This window comes from Amblyomma americanum, chromosome 9 (assembly GCF_052857255.1).
Source record: "Amblyomma americanum isolate KBUSLIRL-KWMA chromosome 9, ASM5285725v1, whole genome shotgun sequence".
Taxonomy (NCBI): Eukaryota; Metazoa; Arthropoda; class Arachnida; order Ixodida; family Ixodidae; genus Amblyomma; species Amblyomma americanum.
The window spans coordinates 137,524,265-137,546,046 of NC_135505.1; the positions used below are offsets into that span (position 1 = coordinate 137,524,265).

Genomic DNA, 21,782 nt, shown 5'->3' on the forward strand with positions numbered 1-21,782 from the left:
TCAAGTGATTTTGAGCCAAACTTTACGGCGCTAGATTGTTAGTGTGTTTAATTGTATTTTCACCATTTCAGTTTCAGTTTATTTGTTCCATTCTGATTTACAGAAACCGGAGCAAAGGCAAAAAGCCTGACAAAGGCCTCTGCTCCGTATGCAGTCAGCAGACAGGCATCAGAATCATACAATTGATTCCCTTTTTAGGGGACAAAAGGGATAAAACAAGCAACACTGAATGGCCATAAATGCTAGCAAAAAACACGAAAAATAAATCAAATGAATTCAATGTTTTTTTTGCAATATTACATGCTTAAGGAACTCTTTTGGAATTGGCTTGCTGAAATCAAGTAGTTTTTCAGTGAGATTTAGTAGAGACGGTATTTGGAACTGTACGTGTTGCCTACCGTAGTTTGTCCTGACTACAGGGATTTTTCTGCTATGTGTGCGGAAGCAGTACTCTGCAACGGGGATTGCTGTGCTGTAAAGTTTCTGGTTCTGAACTTGTTGCAAGAGCCTATAACAGTATAATTGGTTAGCCTTTATCAGGGAATACTTTATTAATAATGAATCGGTCGGTAAATATTCTGGTTGCACGAGGTAGTTTTCAAACATGCGTATGACTCTTTTCTGTAGAGTAATCGCCTTACGAAAATTACCCTGCGTGGTTGTCCCCAGATTAGCGAAGCCTTGAATGCTCAAAACTTCAGATACTTGAAGGCCACATGTTCCACCGGCTAAGATTTGCAAAGACGTCCCGACGATGAACCTTCTTCTGGCCATAGTTTGTTGATCTATTCTCGTTCTGATCGATAATCAGGAATCATTTTATGTATTCTATAGCTGCACTTTAAAAGCGAACGGCGAAAGAAAAATAACGTCGCGCTTGCAGCGGTGCTGCGGATGATGAAGCGACTGGTCAACGTGCCGGTGGTTGCTGTCGTGGTCCTGTTGGGTTTCATCGCCGGTTGGCTGGTGAGCCGCTACGGGGACAAAGAAACCTTCCTGCCCGTCACCGACAACCACCTGAGCGAGCTGCTGCACCTGTACATGCCGGTGCTGGTGTTCACCGTGGCTCTGAACCTGCGGTACCACCTGTTCTGGCGCTGCTTTTGGCAGTGCGTACTTCTGGGGGCTCTGGGGCTTGGTGAGCACGGCTCTACCGCTTGAATGCTGAGAACCAGTTCGCGGGTTTCATGGCGCCATTATTGAATGAAAGCGAGATGTAAAAATGTCATTGTTTTGACATGTTAAGTTACGTTAAAGAAGCGAAGGACCGTATTTGGCGAGGATTTTTTTTCGCAACTCATTCTTCAGTTTCTTGCGTTTGGCCGGTCCTGCCTTCGATGACAGAGCCGGCAGATGGCCATTTCCAATGTTAGTGTCAGTCATTGAAAGAATCTTTGCAATATACACCCTGATGATGTCCCCGGGTTCGAAGGGAGGCGAAACGCAAGAGGCGCTCGTGTGCTGTGCCATGTCAGTGCACGTTAAAGATCCTTAGGTGGTCGAAATTATTCCGGAGACTCCACTACAGCACCTCTTTCTTCCTTTATTCTTTCAGTCCCTCCTTTATCCCTTCCCTTACGGCACGGTTCAGGTGCCCGCCGAGATATGTGAGACAGATACTGCGCTATTTCCTTTCCTCAAGAATCAATTTTTCATGGCCAAACAATCGTCCACTACGTTGTGTCCCACATGGCACATAGTTACCTTGAAACGTAAGAATCTATTATCTTCATTAAGCGATCCATTCTTCTTGCAGTCCTACGCTGCAAGGTTCTGCTTACTAATCTGTCCATTTGTAACAACATGCCCACCAAAAAAAACAATAGACAAAGCGAGGAAGGCACCAACAAGCTGCTACGAGAGAACACAGACGTTGTTTCAACACCTGTAAGATGAGACATGCTTCTAATTTCGACGCTAGTAACAATTATAAGATATGTGCCTCGAGCAAAAAAAAAAATAAAAAACAGCACACATCGATAGAGCGGACGGACAAGGAAGCCGGTATCGTCCTACTTTGTAAATAAAATTTCACATAAGCATGGCAATAATTTCTTATGTTATCCGCGAAACTGTACGTAAAGCCTATGCATCCAAAATAAGGCACTCAGATTTGTCTAAGCATCGGAGTTTAGCAAACTGCCACGCCGCTCCTGATTTCAGATTTATTTCGGGTGCTCAAAACGTGTTCGTTGCGTAGAAAGAAGTCGCAGGGTGTCACCGGCTTCGGCTGTGTCTTCTCATTCTGAGGAAGTGGCAGCCGGTTATGTCTGAATCTTGATCCGTAATTTTCTAACTGGTAGGAGTCAAGAACACGGAAGCATTACGAACCGTACAGTGATGACCAGACACAATCAGTGAATATCTTGAAACACGAGACGATACACTGAGTTCCGTACGCTTCGTGATGCTCTCGAATCAACCGGGCCGCTAAAAATTGTAACAACTTGGAGCACTATGAAGGGTGTCTTTATTTCAAGGACCGGCAGTGGAACATCTACAAGGCTGCGTCGATCGCCTCGTGTATCTTGTTCGCGCTCATCAGCAGAAACCACCCAAGATCTACAGGCTTACTTCGTGCCTCATCGGGCAACTTTTGAACGCTTGCAGCGCTGAGCTGCGGCCTGTTCGTCCTGTACATGACCTTCATGGTACCCTCGAGCCGGGACACTTGGAGTGGCCGGGACGGAAGCAGAGCCGACAGCCGCGACGCCATCGCCGACAACTCAGCCGCGTCCGCACTCATGGCCTTCCTGGTTTGCTGCCCAGAGCCCATGTTCTTCACCGATGTGGCCTTTCTTACCGCCGGTACGCGAACAAGGGCTCTGATTCACGGATTCTTGTAGAGTCATCCACAGACCTGTCTAAAGCGCTCGCGAACTCCGTGCCGTCTGCGCTCCGCAGCGCGCAGAGCGACGTCTAGCGGCAGCGCCTGGTTCGAGATTGCGCATCTTTGAGTGTCGTCTGAGCCAAGACCTACTGAACCAGAGACCTGCACATTTGGCATTGCTCCAGCGCGCATGTTCTAGTTCATGCCTTTTGCCGCTAGGGAAAGGCAGCTACGGGCGGCTTGGTGCTACAATTAACCTGTTGAGCATGACGGCGTCGGTTATTTTACTTCATGTATATAACATTATTGTCATTTGTCTACGTTTTGAGTATTCATCGTCCATCTATTGCCTAGCAAAGATGCCAGGAAGTCTTGCGCATGCATGCGCGCAAACAAAATATTCACCACTAGGATTTGAAGAAATGTCATATTCGTATCGTTCATTACTAGGTTTCAAAATAATAATACAGGACAAATGCACAGGGAGGCAGTGAGAGGAGAGAAATCATTTGTCGAAAGCAGACGATGATGATGATCATGACAGACGAACACGTCAACCGAGCGCCCTCAACGGCCAAAAAGTTAACGAAAGTTGGCGCACGCAGTCCCATAGGACCCCGCCAAGTGTGCAGGTCTCTAGTTCAGTAGGTCTTGCGTTTGAGCATCAGACATGCGCTATCTCGAACCAGGCGCTGCCGCTAGACGTCACTCTGCGCGCTGCAGAACGCAGACGGCAGGGATTTCAAGTGGTCAGGTCAGTGGACAACTGTACAGTAGATGAAGCGTCGTCACATGGACTGTGACACTCTGCCTTATGCTATTTCTTCGCAGTGGGGCGAATGTTCTGTGCGTGAGGAGGAGGCTTACACGAAGAAGCAGCTTTAACACGCTCGCGAGTCAATTGCACAACCGTTGAAAAGATGTTGCGAGATGGTGTGTCTATACCATGCGAACAGAACGGGTCCGCATGGCCAGTAGACCACAAAAATATATCGAGCACGTATTTCGCTATTACCTTATAGCGCTTATCATTTAATGGTGACATAATGAATATAATTTGTCTACTAATCTGTCCATTCGTATACTTCCTAGCAGCAGTGTATGCTTGGGTTAGCGACAGCCGCCGTTTTATCAGGAACAGGTAAACATATCGTACGGCTTTAAAGGCGGGATTGCAGGTAACCGACAGTTATTACCCACCCATGCACTGATTTCTCTTTGGCTCAGATAGCACTGATGTTAAGTGCCTTCGGATTTGTAGCTACATAAATAGCATCGTAAAACTAAAGAGCTGCCGTCATCAATCATTTTTCTAATTTTCGGTAAAAATAACGCAGCGGCGTGCAAAATTCGCACGACTGACGGCATCGGTGTGTAACGTGTAACTTTCTCAACTTTCGATCTAGTAGGCTCTGAATGCTAATGCACTCATCGTTAGTTAATCGTTTTAAATGTAGTGCCAGTCTGTACCTTGAGTTCGAAAAGCTTTCCTAACTTTGTCGCTAAACAGGCAGGACATCGGTCAAACTCTTGTGACCTGTAGAGGGTTTTCTTCGGTGGACTGAACCAGCTTCACAGAAAAGCAGGGTGAAATGGTGAATACTATTTGCGATCACCGTGAAATATTTGTCTATTACAACAAGCACACCATCAAGCCAAGTTCAGTGTTCAAAATTACCAGCATCACCTTCCGTGGAGTCACACAGCCTTTGACGAGTGGTGGTGGTCTGGACGTTCACTGCAATGTCTCTAATGAAGAAAATTGCGTACAACTACGGTTGTTGACTTTCCAAAATGCCATATTTTTGTTACTTTACGCACTGTGTGTGTTGCCGTATTATTCTGAATTCCGATTTCACAACAGAAACCGAAAGCATGCGGCTTTGTCGTTCTGCGCAGCAAAGTCACACATCCTGGAAACGCTGGCCATGGGCGAGGCTCTTGTGGGGTTATCATTCTTCTGGTTCGTGTACAACGCTGTGGCCATTCTCAAGGACTTCAGCTTCTACAGTAAGCTGCACTACTCCCGCCGTCTGAGCCAATGACACTTCTTGTAAAAATGGTCTATAGATAGTCTATAGGCTTCTATAGACTCTATTGCCTTCCGATAGATATTTATTTTTCTCTATTCATAGTCTGTAGACTGTCTTAGACGAAAGTTTACTAAAATACATGTATAGCCATAAATCTATAGATTATCTATAGACGGCCTATATGATTTGTATTGCATATAGACCGTTCTCTAGGGTTGTCTACAGAGAGGCTATAGACTTTATAGACATAAGTCTATGGACAGTTTATAGACTGTCCATAGACTTATGTCTATAAAGTCTGTAGCCTCTAGATAGACAACCCTAGAGAACGGTGTCTATAGACTGTCTAAAAAAATTTTGTAAGGAATTGAACAGCAACTGTGTCGTGCATATCAGTCGGAGCATGAAGTCGGGCTGTAGTTGGTTTCTCATGACTAAATAAGGTCGACGCGAACGCTAATTAGGGGGACGATATTAGATTGATGAGCACTCGTGTCTTCTCGTCCAGTCATTTGCGCCTATTTAGCGGTATAGATCAGGTGGACATATATAGACACGTGGAAGGTCATGCGTGAGTACGGGCATCGAGGAAAAGACTAAGCATGAGCTCTATTGCGATGGGAGGCGCATGATGAATAAGGACAGGTGAGAACTGTGTCAACGAGTCTTTCTTTCACCATTCCTTCGCTTTTACTGATCGCCAAGAACCGCTACCAATTTATATAGCAGCAACTGAGTTGGAACGCGATATGTTGATGCTGTGTCGGGATGGATCCATAAAATTGGAGCATAGGCAGTTGTTCTAACAGCAGTCCGCTCGGGCAGAGGCATAAATGAATGTTTCGGAATCCTGATTGATATTTCATTTGGGTCCGTTTTGAGGCGTGCGTTTGTGTTAATATATTACACTAATTTTAAGCTCTAGCTGTCCTGTGTTGAACCTCAAAACAAATGATGGTGCGAATCGCGAGGAAGCTGTTTTCCTGTCTTCTGCTGTTCTCTACAGTTTCAAAAGTGCACTATATTTGCACACATAAAAATAACTAATAAACTGCTTTTTTGTGGTCTTACCGCTGGAATCAAACGGAATTAGGAGTGCGATAACTGAAAAGCATGCCAGGAGGACTTCCACAGTTCTCGCATGGACTATGGGCCCCACTTAAGGTCTCTTCTGCTGCCTTGGTATCGTTCCTCAAATCATTCACGAAAAAAAAATCATAGGGTGTAGGTACGCACCAATGATTCCACCTTGTATCCTGGCAGTAGTTGAGATAGCATCAGGAGTTTATCACCGTAGTTACTAACATGTTTCACTAGACTAGGAACAGCGAAATTCTCTTCAGTTACCATACAGGGTTGCGTTCCCATAAAAAAAAATTTTATGAACCTCACGACGTGCTATGTTGCTCATTATTATTTATTCGTGCATTATTTCTTCGCTTGTCGAAGCCTGAAGCGAGACTGCATAATGTACGAATAAATGTATAACAATTACCACGTCTCATCGCAGAGTTCGGGCTGTCCGTGCTCACTACGCTGGGACTCGGTCCGCTCTTCGGCAAGCTGGTGGGTCACCTGCTGGCGTACCTGCTGATCACGCTGTCCCAGGACGTGTCCATCACCTACCTGGTCTCGCTGTGCGCCGTGTACCTGACCTTCTTGCTGGCAGAGCACGCCTTCATGGGTAGCGGCGTCACCTCCATCATAGCCCTTGCGCTCACCGCCAGCGCGCACAGCGCCTCAACAATTATGGACCCTGTGGTGCTGCGCAGGTGAGCCATGCTGTCACTCCGACCGCGTGTGCCGTGTGTGGGGAGCAGTTTCTTTTATTTGGGCTCTTTTTAAACCGCTCAAATCACTCCACCTCTGTTTATATAGACACGAGAGGGTCCGAAGTATTTAGGCACACCTGCTATTTACAGTTCTCATTGCCGTTCCACAAGGCATGCACGTTCGAGGTGAAAGGCTTAACGCGACGCATCATTTCTCGTGTGTGTGTTACGCAAAACGACTGTAAAGAGAAGTTTACCTAAGTGAAACGTTTGTCTGAGGCATTACTTTATCATTTTTGTATAGTTACAAGAAAGCAATTATAACACTTATTCCTTCTTCGTTTGAAATGCCGGGTGCAATGTTGTCATATGATTTTTTTTGTTCAACAACCTGTTCTCATGCAGTCGGAATTTCTTCTCGGCCTACGGTTCTTCTCGTTTAGAATTCGAGGGGGCGATGTTGTTAGAGGGTTAGGAAAACCTTCCTCAAGATAATTTCAGATCTTTGCAGTGCTAGGCGCATTAGCACATCTTAGCATTGCCGAGAAGCAATGCGGCTGGCACTGGAACTTCCGAAAAACACTGTTCATCGTAGAGTGTTGATACTATTGGGGGCTTCTCTGCTCTTGCTCACTATTGGGTCGCTTTGAGACTGAAGTGAAGCTTTTCTCCCCTGACTTCACACGTAGAAGAGAGATGTTTTTGCGGACACGGCCGTTGTCTGTCTTTTCCCTCAGGTTCTGGACGCTGTTCCGGTACACGTACAACACGGTGATCATGTTCCTCGCCGCGTTCAAGGTTGGCCGCGACGCCGTCGAGTACCTGGCGGCAGATGACGTCATCCTGCTGGGCCACACCTACGCCGCCAAGATCATAGTGAGGTGAGTTTTGTGGTTAAAAAAATCGACGTGTATTATACTACCTCGTTATTAACTGCACGGATGTTTCCGTCTAACATTTCGTCTTTCATAGTTCGGTTTATGGGGGTTTAACGTCCCAAAGCGACTTAGGCTATGAGAGACGCCGTAGTGAAGGGCTCCGGAAATTTCGACCACCTGGGGTTCTTTAACGTGCACCGAAATCGCAAAGTACACGGGCCTCTAGAATTTCGCCTCCATCGAAGTTCGACTGCCGGGGCCGGGATCGAACCCGCGTCATTCGGGCCAGCAGCCGAGCGCCATAACCACTCAGCCACCGCGGCGGACCGTCTTTCATAGTAGAGAGAGGGCAGACAGATGGCTTCTTGACACTCACAAAGTGAACAGGGAGTGGAAAGCTTCAGGTTGCTTGCCAACGTTTCGACAAGAGGACTTTTCTTCGCCCGGCCAAAGTGTTCACCGTTGGCTGGGTTTAAATAGGGCCTTCACTTCCAGGACGAGGAGGGCACGGTGAAGGGAAGGGGGTGTGGACAAGGAAGGGTGTGAGGATGGGGAGTGTGAATCTGTCCTTCAATCCGTGGAGGAAGGCCCTGTTTAAACCCCGCAAATAAGGAACCTTTTGCCCAGGCGAAGGGAAGTCCTCTTGATGAAACGTTGGCAAGCAGGCTGAGGTTTTCCCCCTCCTTGTTCACTTAAGGAAACGTGCGATGCTTGAAACGAAAATGAACACAGGGCAGTGAGCTGCGAATCGGAAAACGAGAGGTAAAACTTAAGACAGAAAGAGAGCGGAGTAGGCAGCGCGACAAACTAGAGTTCTTGATACCCGGTAAATCAGTCATCACCACTTCAATCCTCAGTCCTTATGTTTGGATAACTCCTTCGGCCTTCATGAAAAGTAAATGCTTTAATAATAATAATTGTTTTTTGGGGGAAAGGAAATGGCGCAGTATCTGTCTCATATATCGTTGGACACATGAACCGCGCCGTAAGGGACGGGAAAAGGGAGGGAGTGAAAGAGGAAAGGAAGAAGGAGGTGCCGTAGTGGAGGGCTCCGGAATAATTTCGACCACCTGGGGATCTTTAACGTGCACTGACATCGCACAGCACACAGGCGCCTTAGCGTTTTTCCTCCATAAAAACGCAGCCGCCGCGGTCGGGTTCGACCCCGGGAACTCCGGATCAGTAGTCGAGCGCCCTAACCACTGAGCCACCGCGGCGGGTAAATGTTTTGGGTGCCGTTTGTGAATCGGCGGTTGCACGAGGCTTTTAGTGTTGCAAGTCATGGCGGACAGATTGGATGTGTCTACATTCAAACCCTCACCATGTGAGGTCATATAATCAAGGATCATTCATAAATTTACAGCTAATTACTTTTAAAACGCTTACCACGCGTGGGTAGTCCGGCGTAAAATAATGATCCTATTGAGCCTGGAAAAGATAGGGCTGTCCTGCTGGAAAAGCTGAGGTGAAGGTGGGTTACAAATGGAAAGTAGACTGCATACTGATGAATTTACAAAAAAAAGCACATACTAGAAGAAAAATGCATTTACGAGAAAAAGAAAAACTCATCAAGCAAGCACGTGAAAGAACCATTTGATAGTGTTTGCGCGTGCCTCTCAAACCCTACTATCTCTTTAACTATAATTCACAGCATGCAAAGCTGCTGAGTGTCTCTCAGAATGTCCGCAAGCAGCGTTTTTCTTGAAAGGCACGCAGGTTGCACAAAGCGACATAATAAAGTTTGCTAATTACGCGAAATGAATGTAAATATAACGCTTAGGACAGACATGTCATAGTTCGGAAGAAAAACATCGAAGTATTGAGTAGTGGGAATCGAAGGAGTCTGAGAGGTTGCAGTTCGAAGAGCACATAGAAGGCACGCTTAAGGGCCCTTGAAATCGCAATAGCTGGACTCCGGGTCACATTATCATATGAGGTGCGAAAAGTTATGCCCTCTTCATCCGACTCAGTAGAATGTAGTCCAGTGGCATCTGTTGAAACTAGCAATATCATTCTTGTAGGAGTCAGGTTTGTAAAGGCTTGCACGTGGAGCCTTGGTAAAGACTCATTGTTGGCTTCAGATATCTCTGGTCCTCCATGCCTTTGTGTTGGGACGCCGCTTCGGCATGAAGACACTGCCGAAACGAATTGCGTAAAGTGCATTTCAAAGCGACGCCTGAGCGCGCATACAATGTACCAATAAGTTGGGGGACAGGGATGACTCAGAAATGGAATATAGCCGTTATACACTACAACTGAGTCCAAAATTGTCCCACTGCTTTTGCGCTGAGAGCTTGTTACCACCCCTACTCGCTGCTAATGAGCGATGAACGCGTTTTTATTTTTTATTTATAGAAAATAGAGGCGACCACCTTTATTAAATGACTAATTACTCATTATCATCCATCCAACAGAAGGCGTTTGGCTACCAGGAAAAACTATGCAGCTTTCGCAGAAACCTTGTAGTTGAAGAAAAATGCGATACTCGTCTTCACTCCATAACGCTGTTAGGATTGGGAGAATTCATCGTCGGTAATATGGCCTGTGACGTCATAGTAACAGGACGGCTTCTGTTGACTCTCTTCACGTGCAGGGGTTTTATGGTGCTGTTTCTGTACCCTGCACTCTGTTCGACGGGCTACGACCTGAACTGGCGTCAGTGCGTGGCGCTTATTTGGATGAACTTCAAGAGCGCCGTCATTGTGGGCTTCTCCTTGTCCACCTGGATATCCAACATCAATGTCAGCGTCGCGCTCAGGGTACGTCCGTTGCCAAGGTGCTCTTGGAGATCTTAGCTCGCTGGAATAAACTCCCTAGGCTATATCCTTCTATGAACCGCACTAACTCAGTTTACGTTGGGGAGTTGGCATGCCTATGCCTGACGTACAGGTTAAAGCTCAGCTTACAAAACATAGAATATGCGTGCATTACCTGCAAAAGACAGGGAAAGGAAGTTGGGTTGAAGAGCTTCTGGCTATTTTGTAGCTATAAAATGGTGATGTTTGTAGTTGTTTTTGCGTCAAAACCTTTTAGATACTTGAAGAAAGGACTGATGACTACGCTGATGAAAATTATTCCTTTTGGTCTGCGTCATTTTTTCCGACTTTTATGGACAAAAGAAAAGTATTTGGATATGGCAGAAACAGCTATCGTCTAGGAGTTGTTGCCCTTCTTCTAGACTAACACGCGTGATCGGATGAATTGTGTCACTTTAATTCTGCTGAAACCTGGTAGGATATTTTTTGTCATCTGCACATATATGCCGTGAACTTTTTCTTGCTGTCCGTAGCGTGTATGAATATATAAAAGGTATTTCAGGAAAACCGGCCGCTAATTTTAACAACGAGGGTTTTTTCGGTTTCAGAGAACCTTTTTGCGGCATTGTAATACCAGTGTTGGCTGACGTCAAGAATAAAAGAAAAACAGGCTGATCATGTTAACTAGCAAAGCGAATAACTAAATTGTGATAGTTAACGTTCAAACTAATACATATAAGCGCCTGACTGCAATTAGAGGTTTGCAGCCTGCCGGTAATAACAGTCATATCAGCGTTTAGAATTTAGATAACGCGTTTAACCTCTCTGCGGCGGCTGAAATAATTTGGGCGATTTCTCGCGCCATTCGAAAACGGCGCCTTTTCAGGAGGGCGCAAAGCGACGTCAATCAAATCGCGACTCTCTGTGACGCACGTACCGCGTGAAGATATATATATATATATATATATATATATATATATATATATATATATATATATATATATATATATATATATATATATATATATATATATATATATATATATATATATATATATATAGCACCTACACCAAATGTGATGAGGGGTTCAGGCCCAGGGCTTCGTTGCTAAACGCTGAGCAGGAAGCTCTGAGTGGCGATCCACTCACGCATTGCTACAGCTTCGCAATAGTTAGTTCTAAACATTATCGCAGTGGTACAGTTGTCGAGAGCTCCTATGAAGTTGTCTTCGTATTGTATTTTTTAACTTCCACTTTTGAACAAAAAAAAACAAGGAGAAAATTTCTTGAAATGAATAGTGCCGCCAAAGCACTCGCGAGAATAAATATTTTTTAAAAAGGGGTCAGATGTTGAAGCACCACTGATAAATCGCCTAGAACTACGGCTTATTTTTACCTTCATGCATGTGATCCCAGATATAACATTTCATTACCAAACGGCCGTTATAAGTCACGCTGAATTCTTATAAATTGCGTTGCATCAGAACATTGAAGGGATTCTAAATAACCAGACCGTAGGGTGGTTAGCTGCAGGAAGGATCACTTTGATATGCATTTTGTCTACAGATAACTCGAAGAACCAAAATCCCAGACCGTTCTGTGCAACTACGTCATTGTCGGAGCACTGTTTCTTCACATGCGCAGGACGACGCCATAAGGCTGGGCCTTGTGTTTCTTGTTCAGGCCATCAACACACTCTCTCTGCCCCGTCTCATGTGGACCCTGGGTAAGCGGCGATTTTTTGCTGCTTGTAGCTGCTAAAAGAAACTCAGTATTTGCGGTCTTTATTTACACGTAGAGCGAGCAATGCTTATATAGTATGGCGCCCTGCAAGAGACCTACAGAGTATTCTTCTCAGACAGGCTTTGTTTACATCGCTGCCGTGTGAGCCTCCAGGGTGGACCTTATATATGGTGCGTGTGGTCTGGTGTCATGAGGGAGTTAGTGAGTTCAGGATTACGAGGTAAGATGCGCATCTCCCCAAGAGAGATACCGAGGTTGTAGTGACAGTTATCATGCGTTCTTCTGTTCTCGTAACGTCCGTTTTTTTGCTGGTCTTTAGGACCTTGTGTTGGTCTCTAGGATCGTGTGTGACTGGCCCCAGAGTAATCTAGGGGCAGATCGTGTTCGCGCTTTACTTACTTTCCATATGCTGTAGCGACCAAATACACGCTTAATTATGGCCCATGTGTTGGGGTGCTTGGAAGCAAGAGATGAGTCGAAGTACAAGAGTACGTCTGAATGTATTCCTACAGGCAGAAGTATGATTCTAATTCCACTTTCACTCTAAACTGGACATCTAAGCACCTCAACATGCGGGACCCAGTACAATGAGTACCGAAACCTTGTTTTAAGAAAATTGCCTAGGAGCTCTGCGAGTACGTGCTCTGCTCTAGTAGCTAGTTATCACTGAAGATGATTTATGGTGTCATGGGGTTTAACGTCCCAAAGCGACTCAAGCTATAAGGGACGCCGGATAAATTATCCGGAATGGAGGGTTCGGGACAATTTATACTAACTGGGGTTCTCTAACGTGCACTGACATCGCACAGTGCACGGGCCTCTAGCATTTTGCCTAGAGGCCCTGCCGAGGCCCCATCCCATCCGCGTCAACTGGGCACGCCCAGTGGAAAGGCTCGCCAAGATTAATCATTTCCGCCATCGGGGTAGGGGTGGTCAAGAACGCGGGCTGAGGTGTCGTCCCAACCGGTTGCGAGCAGCAATCGATAAAAATGTTCGTAAGTTATAGAGGTCACGCAAAGGTTCTAAATTTGACTCCAATACTCTGAAAAAGCCGCCTGTCCAGATTTGTTGCATTAGAATATGGCCGTCAAGATTATTTGAGTGTCTCTCCCTTACAAAAATGGTTTATAGACAGTCTATAGACTTTTATAGACTCTATTGCCTTCCTACAGAGATTTCTTTTTGTCTATTCATAGTCTATAGACTGTCTATTGACAATAGTCTACCAAGTGTATGACCATAAATCTATAGATTATCTATAGACTGCCTAAAGGATTTGTATCGCGTATAGACGGTTCTCTAGGGTTTATCTATAGAGGGTATATAGACATTTTATAGACAGAAGTCTATGGAGAGTCTATAGACTGCCTAAAATTTGTAAGGATCAAGCGCTTGCCCCTTGGAAACGCGCCGCAGGCTTGCTGCAGATGTCGGAAGCCGAGAAGGCCAACATGAACATGGTGGTGACGGCTCTGCGCAACACGGCAAAACAGTCGACCAGCAAGCAGCGTCGGGAGAAGAACTTCAGCGGCGCCGACTGGAAGTGGGTCCAGGTGCACACGTTCATCGAGAACCCGTACGCCGAGATCGCATCCAGCGCAGAGCGCGGTCCTCTCGGGCTGCGGCCGCTGCAGCGACGGGAGGACACTATGGCCGAGGCCAAGCACAATGCCAACAAGAACATTCTCCGCCTGCAGAAGGTGAACTGCGTAATTTATTTTCTTCACCGCGACAGTTACACAAAAAATTGTCGACCTTTGCTGATTAGTAGCCATCATCTTAACGTCTCTTAAGTCTGTTAAGTGCAACGTTAAGAGACGGGAAGCGGGCAGTGTGTGTGAGGGAACAAACGCAGGTTAATGAGATCCTATTCGAAATCAAGAGGAAGAAATGGGCCTGTGCAGTGCATGTAATGCGAAGGCAAGATGACCGCTGGTCCTTAAGGGTAACGGAGGGAATTCCAAGAGAAGGCAAGCGTAGCAGGGGGCAGCAGAAGGTACCGGGTGGGCGGATGAGATTAAGAAGCTTGCGCGCATACGGTGGGCGCAGTTGGCAAAGGACGTGGTTAATTGGAGAGGCATGGGAGAGGCCAGTGTCCTGCAGTGGGCGTAGTCCGGCTGACGACGATGATGATGATGATGATGAGCTCAACGTGAGCGTGAAGCGCTTGCACTATAGCCTTTTTTAGAGAAAGCCGTGAGCTAAAATTCAGATCTCAAAGTGTACAGCGCCGTTCTGGAGTTCTTTAAATTTTAAAGTGCGGCTGAACTACAAGACGCTTTTTCCGACTTCGGGCATGCGTTCGTACTCACGTCCCTAAAACCTGCTATGTGGCAGGCCGTCCACATGCCCACAAGCTTGAGGACAACCTGCCATGTGTGTACACATTGCAGGCCTTCACCTGGGTGAAGGGTACACCTTGGTGGAGGCCTTCAAGGTATATGCCTTCAAAGTAAAGGCCTTTCCATCAAAGGTCTTGAGTGTAAGGCCTTATGGTAAAGTCATTTGACATAAAGGCCTTCACTCTGAGGGCATGCAGTGTAAGACCTTATGGTAAAGGCCTTTACGTCGAATGCCTTCAGCAAGTAAGGACTTAAAGTGCTCGCCGTAACTAGTGCTACTGCAAGATATACCACCCTTAGCCATGACAAACCCTGTGCTATTTTTTGCCTTTGTATAGTGTGAATTTTAAGGTCACACAGGCGCCCTGTGTGCTTTTCTATAGAGGATGATATAGAGGAAGACACGCAAGTAGCGACGGGCTCCCTACATCCGAGGCTGCCAACATGACGCTCGCTTCCAATTGCGTGGCGCGTTCGCCTCGGGCTCTCCTCTTCCTTGTCGAACTCCAGCGCCGGCCGCCAGTGTTCAAAGCCTGAGATCTTTTCATACCACCTGCGTAGTCATGTGATTCACATGGGTCTAGAAATAAACAGGCTTAAGGAATAAGGACAACGGGCACGGCACGGATGTGTTTGTAGTTTTTTACCCAAGAGGAAGGCGAAATGCCGATTATTTTTGTTTTGATTTGCCTGCCTGGCTGCTTTTAGGCCTGCGCTGAGAAAAAAAAAAACAGAGGGAATTCGACCGATGAGCCTTATTGCCAGTATTGGTGGCATATCAGGGAGTAAAGGACCGCCTATTCGAACGAACGATGATTAATGCAAATCGTAGACAAGCCAAATGTACTCAATGGACTCTCGCGCAAGCGTGCGTGGATGATTTTCAGCACCGATAAATCGTCTTGGCGAGGTGGAGGCAGCAATAAACTAATAATGATGCTTATGGATTTTTATGGCGCAAGGGCATCTATGGGCAAAGAGCGCCATGGCGCAAAGTATTATCGACTACTCAGCAGTAAACTGCTCGTCACAATAAAAATCCTGCGAGAGGTGAGTACGCTGCAGAGATCCCTTGTGTCTTATTTTGTAGGTGTGCTACAACAAGCAGTACGAAGACGGCATGATTCACAAGCGAACAAAGACAACCATCCTTGCGGCCCTTCAGTATCCACTAGAACGAGAAATGTAAGTGCTGACTACTCAGCTACGTTTCGGGCTTTAGGGGCCCTAGGCTCGATTTCTATATCACCTCAATTTTTGAAGCGAAAAGCTTCACTACGCTAGGTCAAACAATCTTCGGTTAGGCAGCGCTACGACCTTGAACGACCGTCAGCCCCACCAAGAGTAGCTATGTATGAGCATATGTGGTACAGTTATGGTGTCCAACCCTTGACTCATGACCTTTAGTTGCCCTTTGATTTTTGATATTGGGTGACCTTCGGGTTCACCTTTGACCTTAAGAACATCCGATGGGGCTGATGTGAAGCCACGCGATGACATCCAATGGGGGTGTCGTCAGACCATGCGATACCACGTCATAGCCACGTGGTCGTGTGGGTATACATAAAACGGCTGTCGCGAGCGTGTAGCGCAGCTGCCATGGACGAGCCTCAGACGCTTAGCAAGCGTGCTTGCTTTTCGCTGAATTCCAGGGTTAGACAAGTTAAGCCACTGCCAGTTTATTTTAGAACGATAAATGTAAGTGTGGCCTTCCCAGCTACGTTTTGGGCTTTCTGGGTCCCAGGTTCGATTCCCATATCACCTCAATCTTTTTTTCAGCGCGATTAATTTACTTAACATTCTTAGATGTCATAATAACATCTGAGTGATGTTGCGACCTTATAGTCACAATTTATCTGATATTCTAATGATTTTCAATTTCGTGTAACGTCACGACCATGTCGAGCATGGACCAATAGGAATTTCGTTCTCACGCCCCAGGGGAAGCCGCCGAGCTTGCGCTCTAACGCTTTCGTGATAAAAGCGTTCACGAGAACGGCTTACTGGCGCATGGTGGCCCATTTTAACGACTCCATTTTAAGTACGTCACCGTGCGGGCTATTTAAAAGAATGCTTGCCACTGTTATGCTCTGAGAGAGATTTCTGTATATTGGTGCAAAATGAAGCACATTCCTACACACTCTTGTCTATAGGGCTCGAACGATGTGCTCTGTTTTTCATTTATGGCAATTGCCGTTGCCTGACTGCCCCGATACAGATTCAGATTCAGATGACAGTCCGGAGGAGAAGGAAAGAACATTTATTGAGCTCTCAAATTCGTTTTTGATGGCTCCAGATGGTCTCTTCCTTCTTAGGTTGACACTCCATCTTGTTACAGGGTTGGGTCCCTAGTCTAAGGCTCCACAGTCCGGATGCAAAGAAGTTTACACTGAATTTTGAAGCGAAAGGTACACTACTCTAGGTAAAGCCGATTTCGCCGTGCGTTGCCGGTTGACCTTCAAGTGAGCCGAAGGTCAAGTGTGGCTTTAGGCCTTACCATATGTGGTCCACCATAGTGTATTACCACCTGACCTTTGACCTTTCGATTCGCCGGTACTGGCGGTAGAATATGCCGCGGCGTTCATTTGGTGTCCAATCTCTCGCGATCAACCATTAATTTAACTGCCACCTGCCAGAGTGGCAGGGTGGGGGCGCTGCATATCCAGTGTACGGAACGCACTCAACGTTACAGACGCCGGTACGCGTCTACTTGCCCGATACACCACAACTTTCGCTCGCTAACCAGGTTCAGCAGTGGTTAAAGCGCTGCTAATATTTTAGCATCATACGCGCGATGCAAACAGTGAAGGTGATCTCTTTTGTTGTTCCACGTGAATGAATCACGCTATGAAAATCGGGAACATGTAACCGAAGAGGGAAGTCAGGTTTGAAGCTGCTAGAACTTGCATCTTATTCTTGTGTGCTGCCGTCTTCTGCTTTGTTTTTCGGAAGCCCTTATTTTCATGCCAGCTCCTAATATGGAAAACACGGTTGAATTCTGTGCAGGTACCTCAACATCGACATGATGACGCAGTACATAACGGTGCCTGCATGGATTTATTCGGTGGTGAGTAGGACATGTTTCTTTTATAGGACTAAACCACTATGTAGAAAACAAGGAAACCTTGTCTTCTCCCTAATTTCTCAGCTGGGACGTTGAAACCAGGAGGCTTTTCGTGCTTTTAACTCAATACTTCCTCCAAATGCTTCCGAGGCCCAATTAAAATCTTCAAATCAAATCGGTGTAGCCGCGCGTAAGATGAACACTTATTTCCACGGCGAGTTGTTGCAAGTCAGGGCAAAAGCTTCTCTCTGTCTTTACACACAGCGTATAAATTTAAAGCACCGTTCTCTTTGCGAGTGCCTTGAAGTTGATTTTTAAGTTCGTATTTCCTGTCCTGACAAGCTCAGATTTTATGACGTTCAGCTGTCGCTGGCACTTAGCTCTAAGGGACATTGTAAACAGTTGTAAATAGGTGGTAAATATCAATGACAGCACATGCGCAGAGGCGGACGAAGGATCAGTGTGAATGGCTGAGAGCTCGTCATTCTTACGCCTCAGTGTTTGTCTTGTTTACATACTTTGCCAGTTTCCGAAACCATGAACCAGCTGGCCCAGCACAAGTTTTCCTTTAGCCCTTCGATCGCACCCTTGATTTTTTTATGCGCTGACAACTCCGTGCGCGCTTTTTTTGTTTGTCCTCGAACTTTCCAGAAGAACATCCTTCAGAAGTTCGCTGGCACCGAGCTCATCGAGCGGCGCAGCTCGGGACGCGTCAGTGCCCGCACCGACGAGACCGACACCACTGTGCTGGAGCTGGACCTTCTTTCCAGCTCCATCACGCAGGTGAGTTTGCTTGGCCGCCAGCGTTCGGCAATGAATCGGGTCATTGGCGTGAATTCTCGAAGCCACTAGCAACAAGAGGTCTTGTCTCCTCAAGTAATAATAATAATAATAATTGGTTTTTGGGGAAAGGAAATGGCGTAGTATCTGTCTCATTTATCGTTGGACACCTGAACCACGCCGTAAGGGAAGGGATAAAGGAGGGAGTGAAAGAAGAAAGGAAGAGAGAGGTGCCGTAGTGGAGGGCTCCGGAATAATTTCGACCACCTGGGGATCTTTAACGTGCACTGACATCGCACAGCACACGGGCGCCTTAGCGTTTTGCCTCCATAAAGACGCAGCCGTGCGGTCGGGTTCGAGCCCGGGAACTCCGGATCAGTAGCCGAGCGCCCTAACCACTGAGCCACCGCGGCGGGTGTCTCTCCTCAAGTACGAAAGCCGCTTACGTTGCGTGTGCGCGTGTGTTTGTTTGCATGCGCGTGTGTGAACCCTCCTCCTTCTGGAAGCACTCGCCAGAGAAAGCACCCTCCGGTGTGCGCTTCTGGAAGAAGATTCACAGGCCACCAACAATCGAAAGCAGAACTCCATGCACTCACCATCTGCCCGCACTCCAGAAGCATCTACTAGATGGAACCTCGTGCATCACGGCCTGAATTCTTTAGGAGGAGAATGTACAGCCATAAGCAATACCTGAAGGAACGAAACCAGCATTCATTTATTGATTACTCATTTATGTGTGACAAACACACTTTTTTTTCGGTTGCGTAACTGGTTCTCCTCTTTTCTGTAATATCCAAAAGTGATTGTAAAATTTAGATGAGGAATAACCTGAAATTTCACAAGTTTGGGGGAAAAGTTTGTTCCCTTTAATACTGCTCGCGACTGTACGTGTGAACCGGGGCAGTAAGTTGTAAAGAGAGTGTCTGTCAAGTGACCATGCTGCCCACACGTGCCGCGAAGTGGGTGCAGATTTTTAGCAGCAGTGGAGAGGGGTCAGCGTGTGAGTTTTGTTTCGAAACAGTTCGCGGCTCATCGACCCAGGGCTGGTACCACGTGCTAGTGGGCCTCATCGCTGTGGGCTTCGTGCTGCTCCTTGGAGGTCTGGCCGTGTACTCTCAGTACAAGATGAGCGACCTCGTCATCTCCGTCGTGGTCGCCGTCCAGGGCCTCTACGTGTTCCTCTATGCCCTCGAGATACTGCTTGTGGTGAGGGTGCCTAAGCCGCACATTCCTCTATGGTGGTACAAGAACCACTGCGTGTTTTCTAGAGGCAAGCCATAAAATGTGAGGCACTTTCGCTATGTACCATAATCCTGAACAAGTTCGGGTCTAAACTAAGCAGAGAAGTGTACGAGGCCGACTGTATCAAGAAGGAATCCGGCTCGCGTGTCAGCAAAACTTTAGTAAACCTGTCTGATAAAGAGTATTCATATCCAGATTGCATGATGTCCCGTACACGCCTGCGCACAATGGTTACGTGATGATCGTTTGTCATGTTACGATGTGATTACGATGACTGTATAAATGTGGCGCACTGTTGTAATAAACCAGCTGAAGTTCCGCGCTCTGTCCTGTTAGTTTCTTCCTCGTCCCTTGTCTTTCTTTGCGTGGTTTCAAGATGCATTCTACTAAAAGTCACCAACTAGCCCGTCTCTCTCTATTATGCTATGTTGGCGAGCTTTAATTACCAAATTTCTCAATGTGTCCTTGAAACATTCGATGTCCAATACTCCTAAAGTCAAGTACTGTTGAGAGCACTCTCACTAGCGGTGAGAGCACTTGTGACTTTCCAGACAGGATTTCGTGGCATATGAAGGCACTATGAATGCGAGAAAATTAAATAGAAGGAACATAGCGCAGCAAATATTTTATCAAAGATTCATAATATTTCACCGTTCCTTTGTAACATGAGGGGGGATGTGGCTGAGCCAATGAGCACAATTAAGCGCGAAAGTGCGACAGTTTCCGCCATAGAGAAGTTAATGCGCTATTGTAATAACTTCATAAAGGAACAGGAACTTAGGCATTGGGAGGTAAATCTTGTGGAAATATTTTTTTAACTTAATATGATAAAACTTACGGAGCTCAGTAGAGAACATGCACCGACGTCATAGTGCCGGCCATATGGTGGTCCATGTGGAACGTCAGAAGCATATAAAATCAGCTTGTCGCCACCTGTACAGGTGTGCACTGCTCATGCTGCCCACTGTATCACAAAATGGTGCCCGTAAAGTCACATGAATACCTCACTTTATAGGGCATTACATAACTGTGCGCAATGGAATGGAGGCAATATTTCCGTTTCTCGCCGGTTATCTGCGCTTTTGATTAAGGCAAACGTTTGCGCGGACGTGCTTTGTTAATGTTGTACAGCAACCATTGATTATGCGCATGAACTTTACAGGATCGTTTATCATGATGAAGAGTTTATTTCAAAGCTTTAGTGGAATATTATATGTCACGCAGACTAAGGCAAGCAAGAAAAACGTGGCCTCTCATCGCTGTCATTGAATAACAAAGCTAGAGCTTGATTGCGTTTCACGGAAAATCAGGTCGACATGACGTAAAAACTGTTCGATAGGCTAAAACTGAGACTGCCTTGCGTCGCCCATAGTCATACAAGGCGCCCCATCGAGCTAAAGGAAGGCCACATTTAGCACAACACGCCGCGGCTAAGTGCCTGTGGCGACCTGCTGTTCCACACGAGGTCGCAGGTTCGATACTCACCTTCGGCGGCCGCATTACCGTGGTGTAAGAAGGCAAACACGCTCGTCTGCTGTGCGAAATCATTGCCTGTCCGGAAAGTCCACTTGTTGTGAATTCGTCCACTGCACTCCACAGCGACGTCTATTCTAGCTAATGCGCCGCTTTATAGCGTTTAACTCCACATACCATACTGTAGCACATATAGCAGCACCGAATACCGATGACAAGCAAACGTCCCAGAATTGATGAGGATGCTGCTTTACTTGGTTCCTTTTCACTTAAATGTCCTTTGCAGGATACTTTTAGCGAAAGAAACAGTTTGTAACCCTAAAAGCGTTAAATTATCAAATTATTACAACTTGTAACAGTATCTGGTAGCATAAGCTGCACGCAGGCTCCGAAAAACGGCGTTGTAGAGGGCGCCGGATTGATTTCTGCACCCTGTTTTTCTTTAAAAAGCTCTCACATAGCATAGCACAAGGGTTTGCTTTCATTTAGCCAATGTCTTACCTCGACCCAACAACCGCGAGTTCAGCAGTGCTGCGCCATATAACCACTGCATTACTGTGGCAGAGGCTGCACATTTTGCGCTTGCATGGACCTCCTGCAGGTGTATTCGATGGGCTCGCTCAAGATGGGCCGCGACGTGTGGAGGCAGCTGGACGTCATCATCTTCTGCCTCGTCGTCTCCGAGTTTGTGCTCACCAGCTTCGTCACCGTCGACATCGAGAAGAAGGAGTACGCGCTCTTCCTGCAGTGCAGCTTCATGATCCTGGTCGCCATCCGCTCCATCAAGACTCTTCAGAAGAGAGTCGCAAGTGTCTCCCCTTCTGTTTTCTTTTGAAACTCCGTGGCCACGCACTAAATATTGATGTTGA

At 46.5% G+C, this 21,782-nt stretch overlaps 1 protein-coding gene across 1 annotated transcript; it reads left to right on the plus strand.

The window, feature by feature from the left end:
• Positions 1 to 897: 897 nt before the first annotated feature.
• LOC144103717 (sperm-specific sodium:proton exchanger-like) lies at positions 898 to 21,748 on the plus strand. Its single transcript, XM_077636375.1, has 13 exons — positions 898 to 1,138; positions 2,611 to 2,808; positions 4,730 to 4,840; positions 6,374 to 6,635; positions 7,373 to 7,516; positions 10,107 to 10,272; positions 11,914 to 11,995; positions 13,429 to 13,712; positions 15,445 to 15,539; positions 17,361 to 17,421; positions 18,070 to 18,201; positions 19,240 to 19,404; positions 21,515 to 21,748. Exons 1-13 carry the CDS (start codon positions 898 to 900, stop codon positions 21,746 to 21,748), a joined length of 2,175 nt encoding a protein of 724 aa, XP_077492501.1.
• The last annotated feature ends 34 nt before the right edge of the window (positions 21,749 to 21,782 follow it).

What these genes read in the sequence shown, in the direction of transcription:
- LOC144103717 (XM_077636375.1), top strand. Translation starts at nt 898, where the DNA reads ATGAAGCGACTGGTCAACGTGCCGGTGGTTGCTGTCGTGGTCCTGTTG. An exon ending in CAAGGACTTCAGCTTCTACA is followed by an intron (nt 4,841 to 6,373) that starts GTAAGCTGCACT and finishes GTCTCATCGCAG; the next exon opens with AGTTCGGGCTGTCCGTGCTC. An exon ending in TATCCACTAGAACGAGAAAT is followed by an intron (nt 15,540 to 17,360) that starts GTAAGTGCTGAC and finishes AATTCTGTGCAG; the next exon opens with GTACCTCAACATCGACATGA.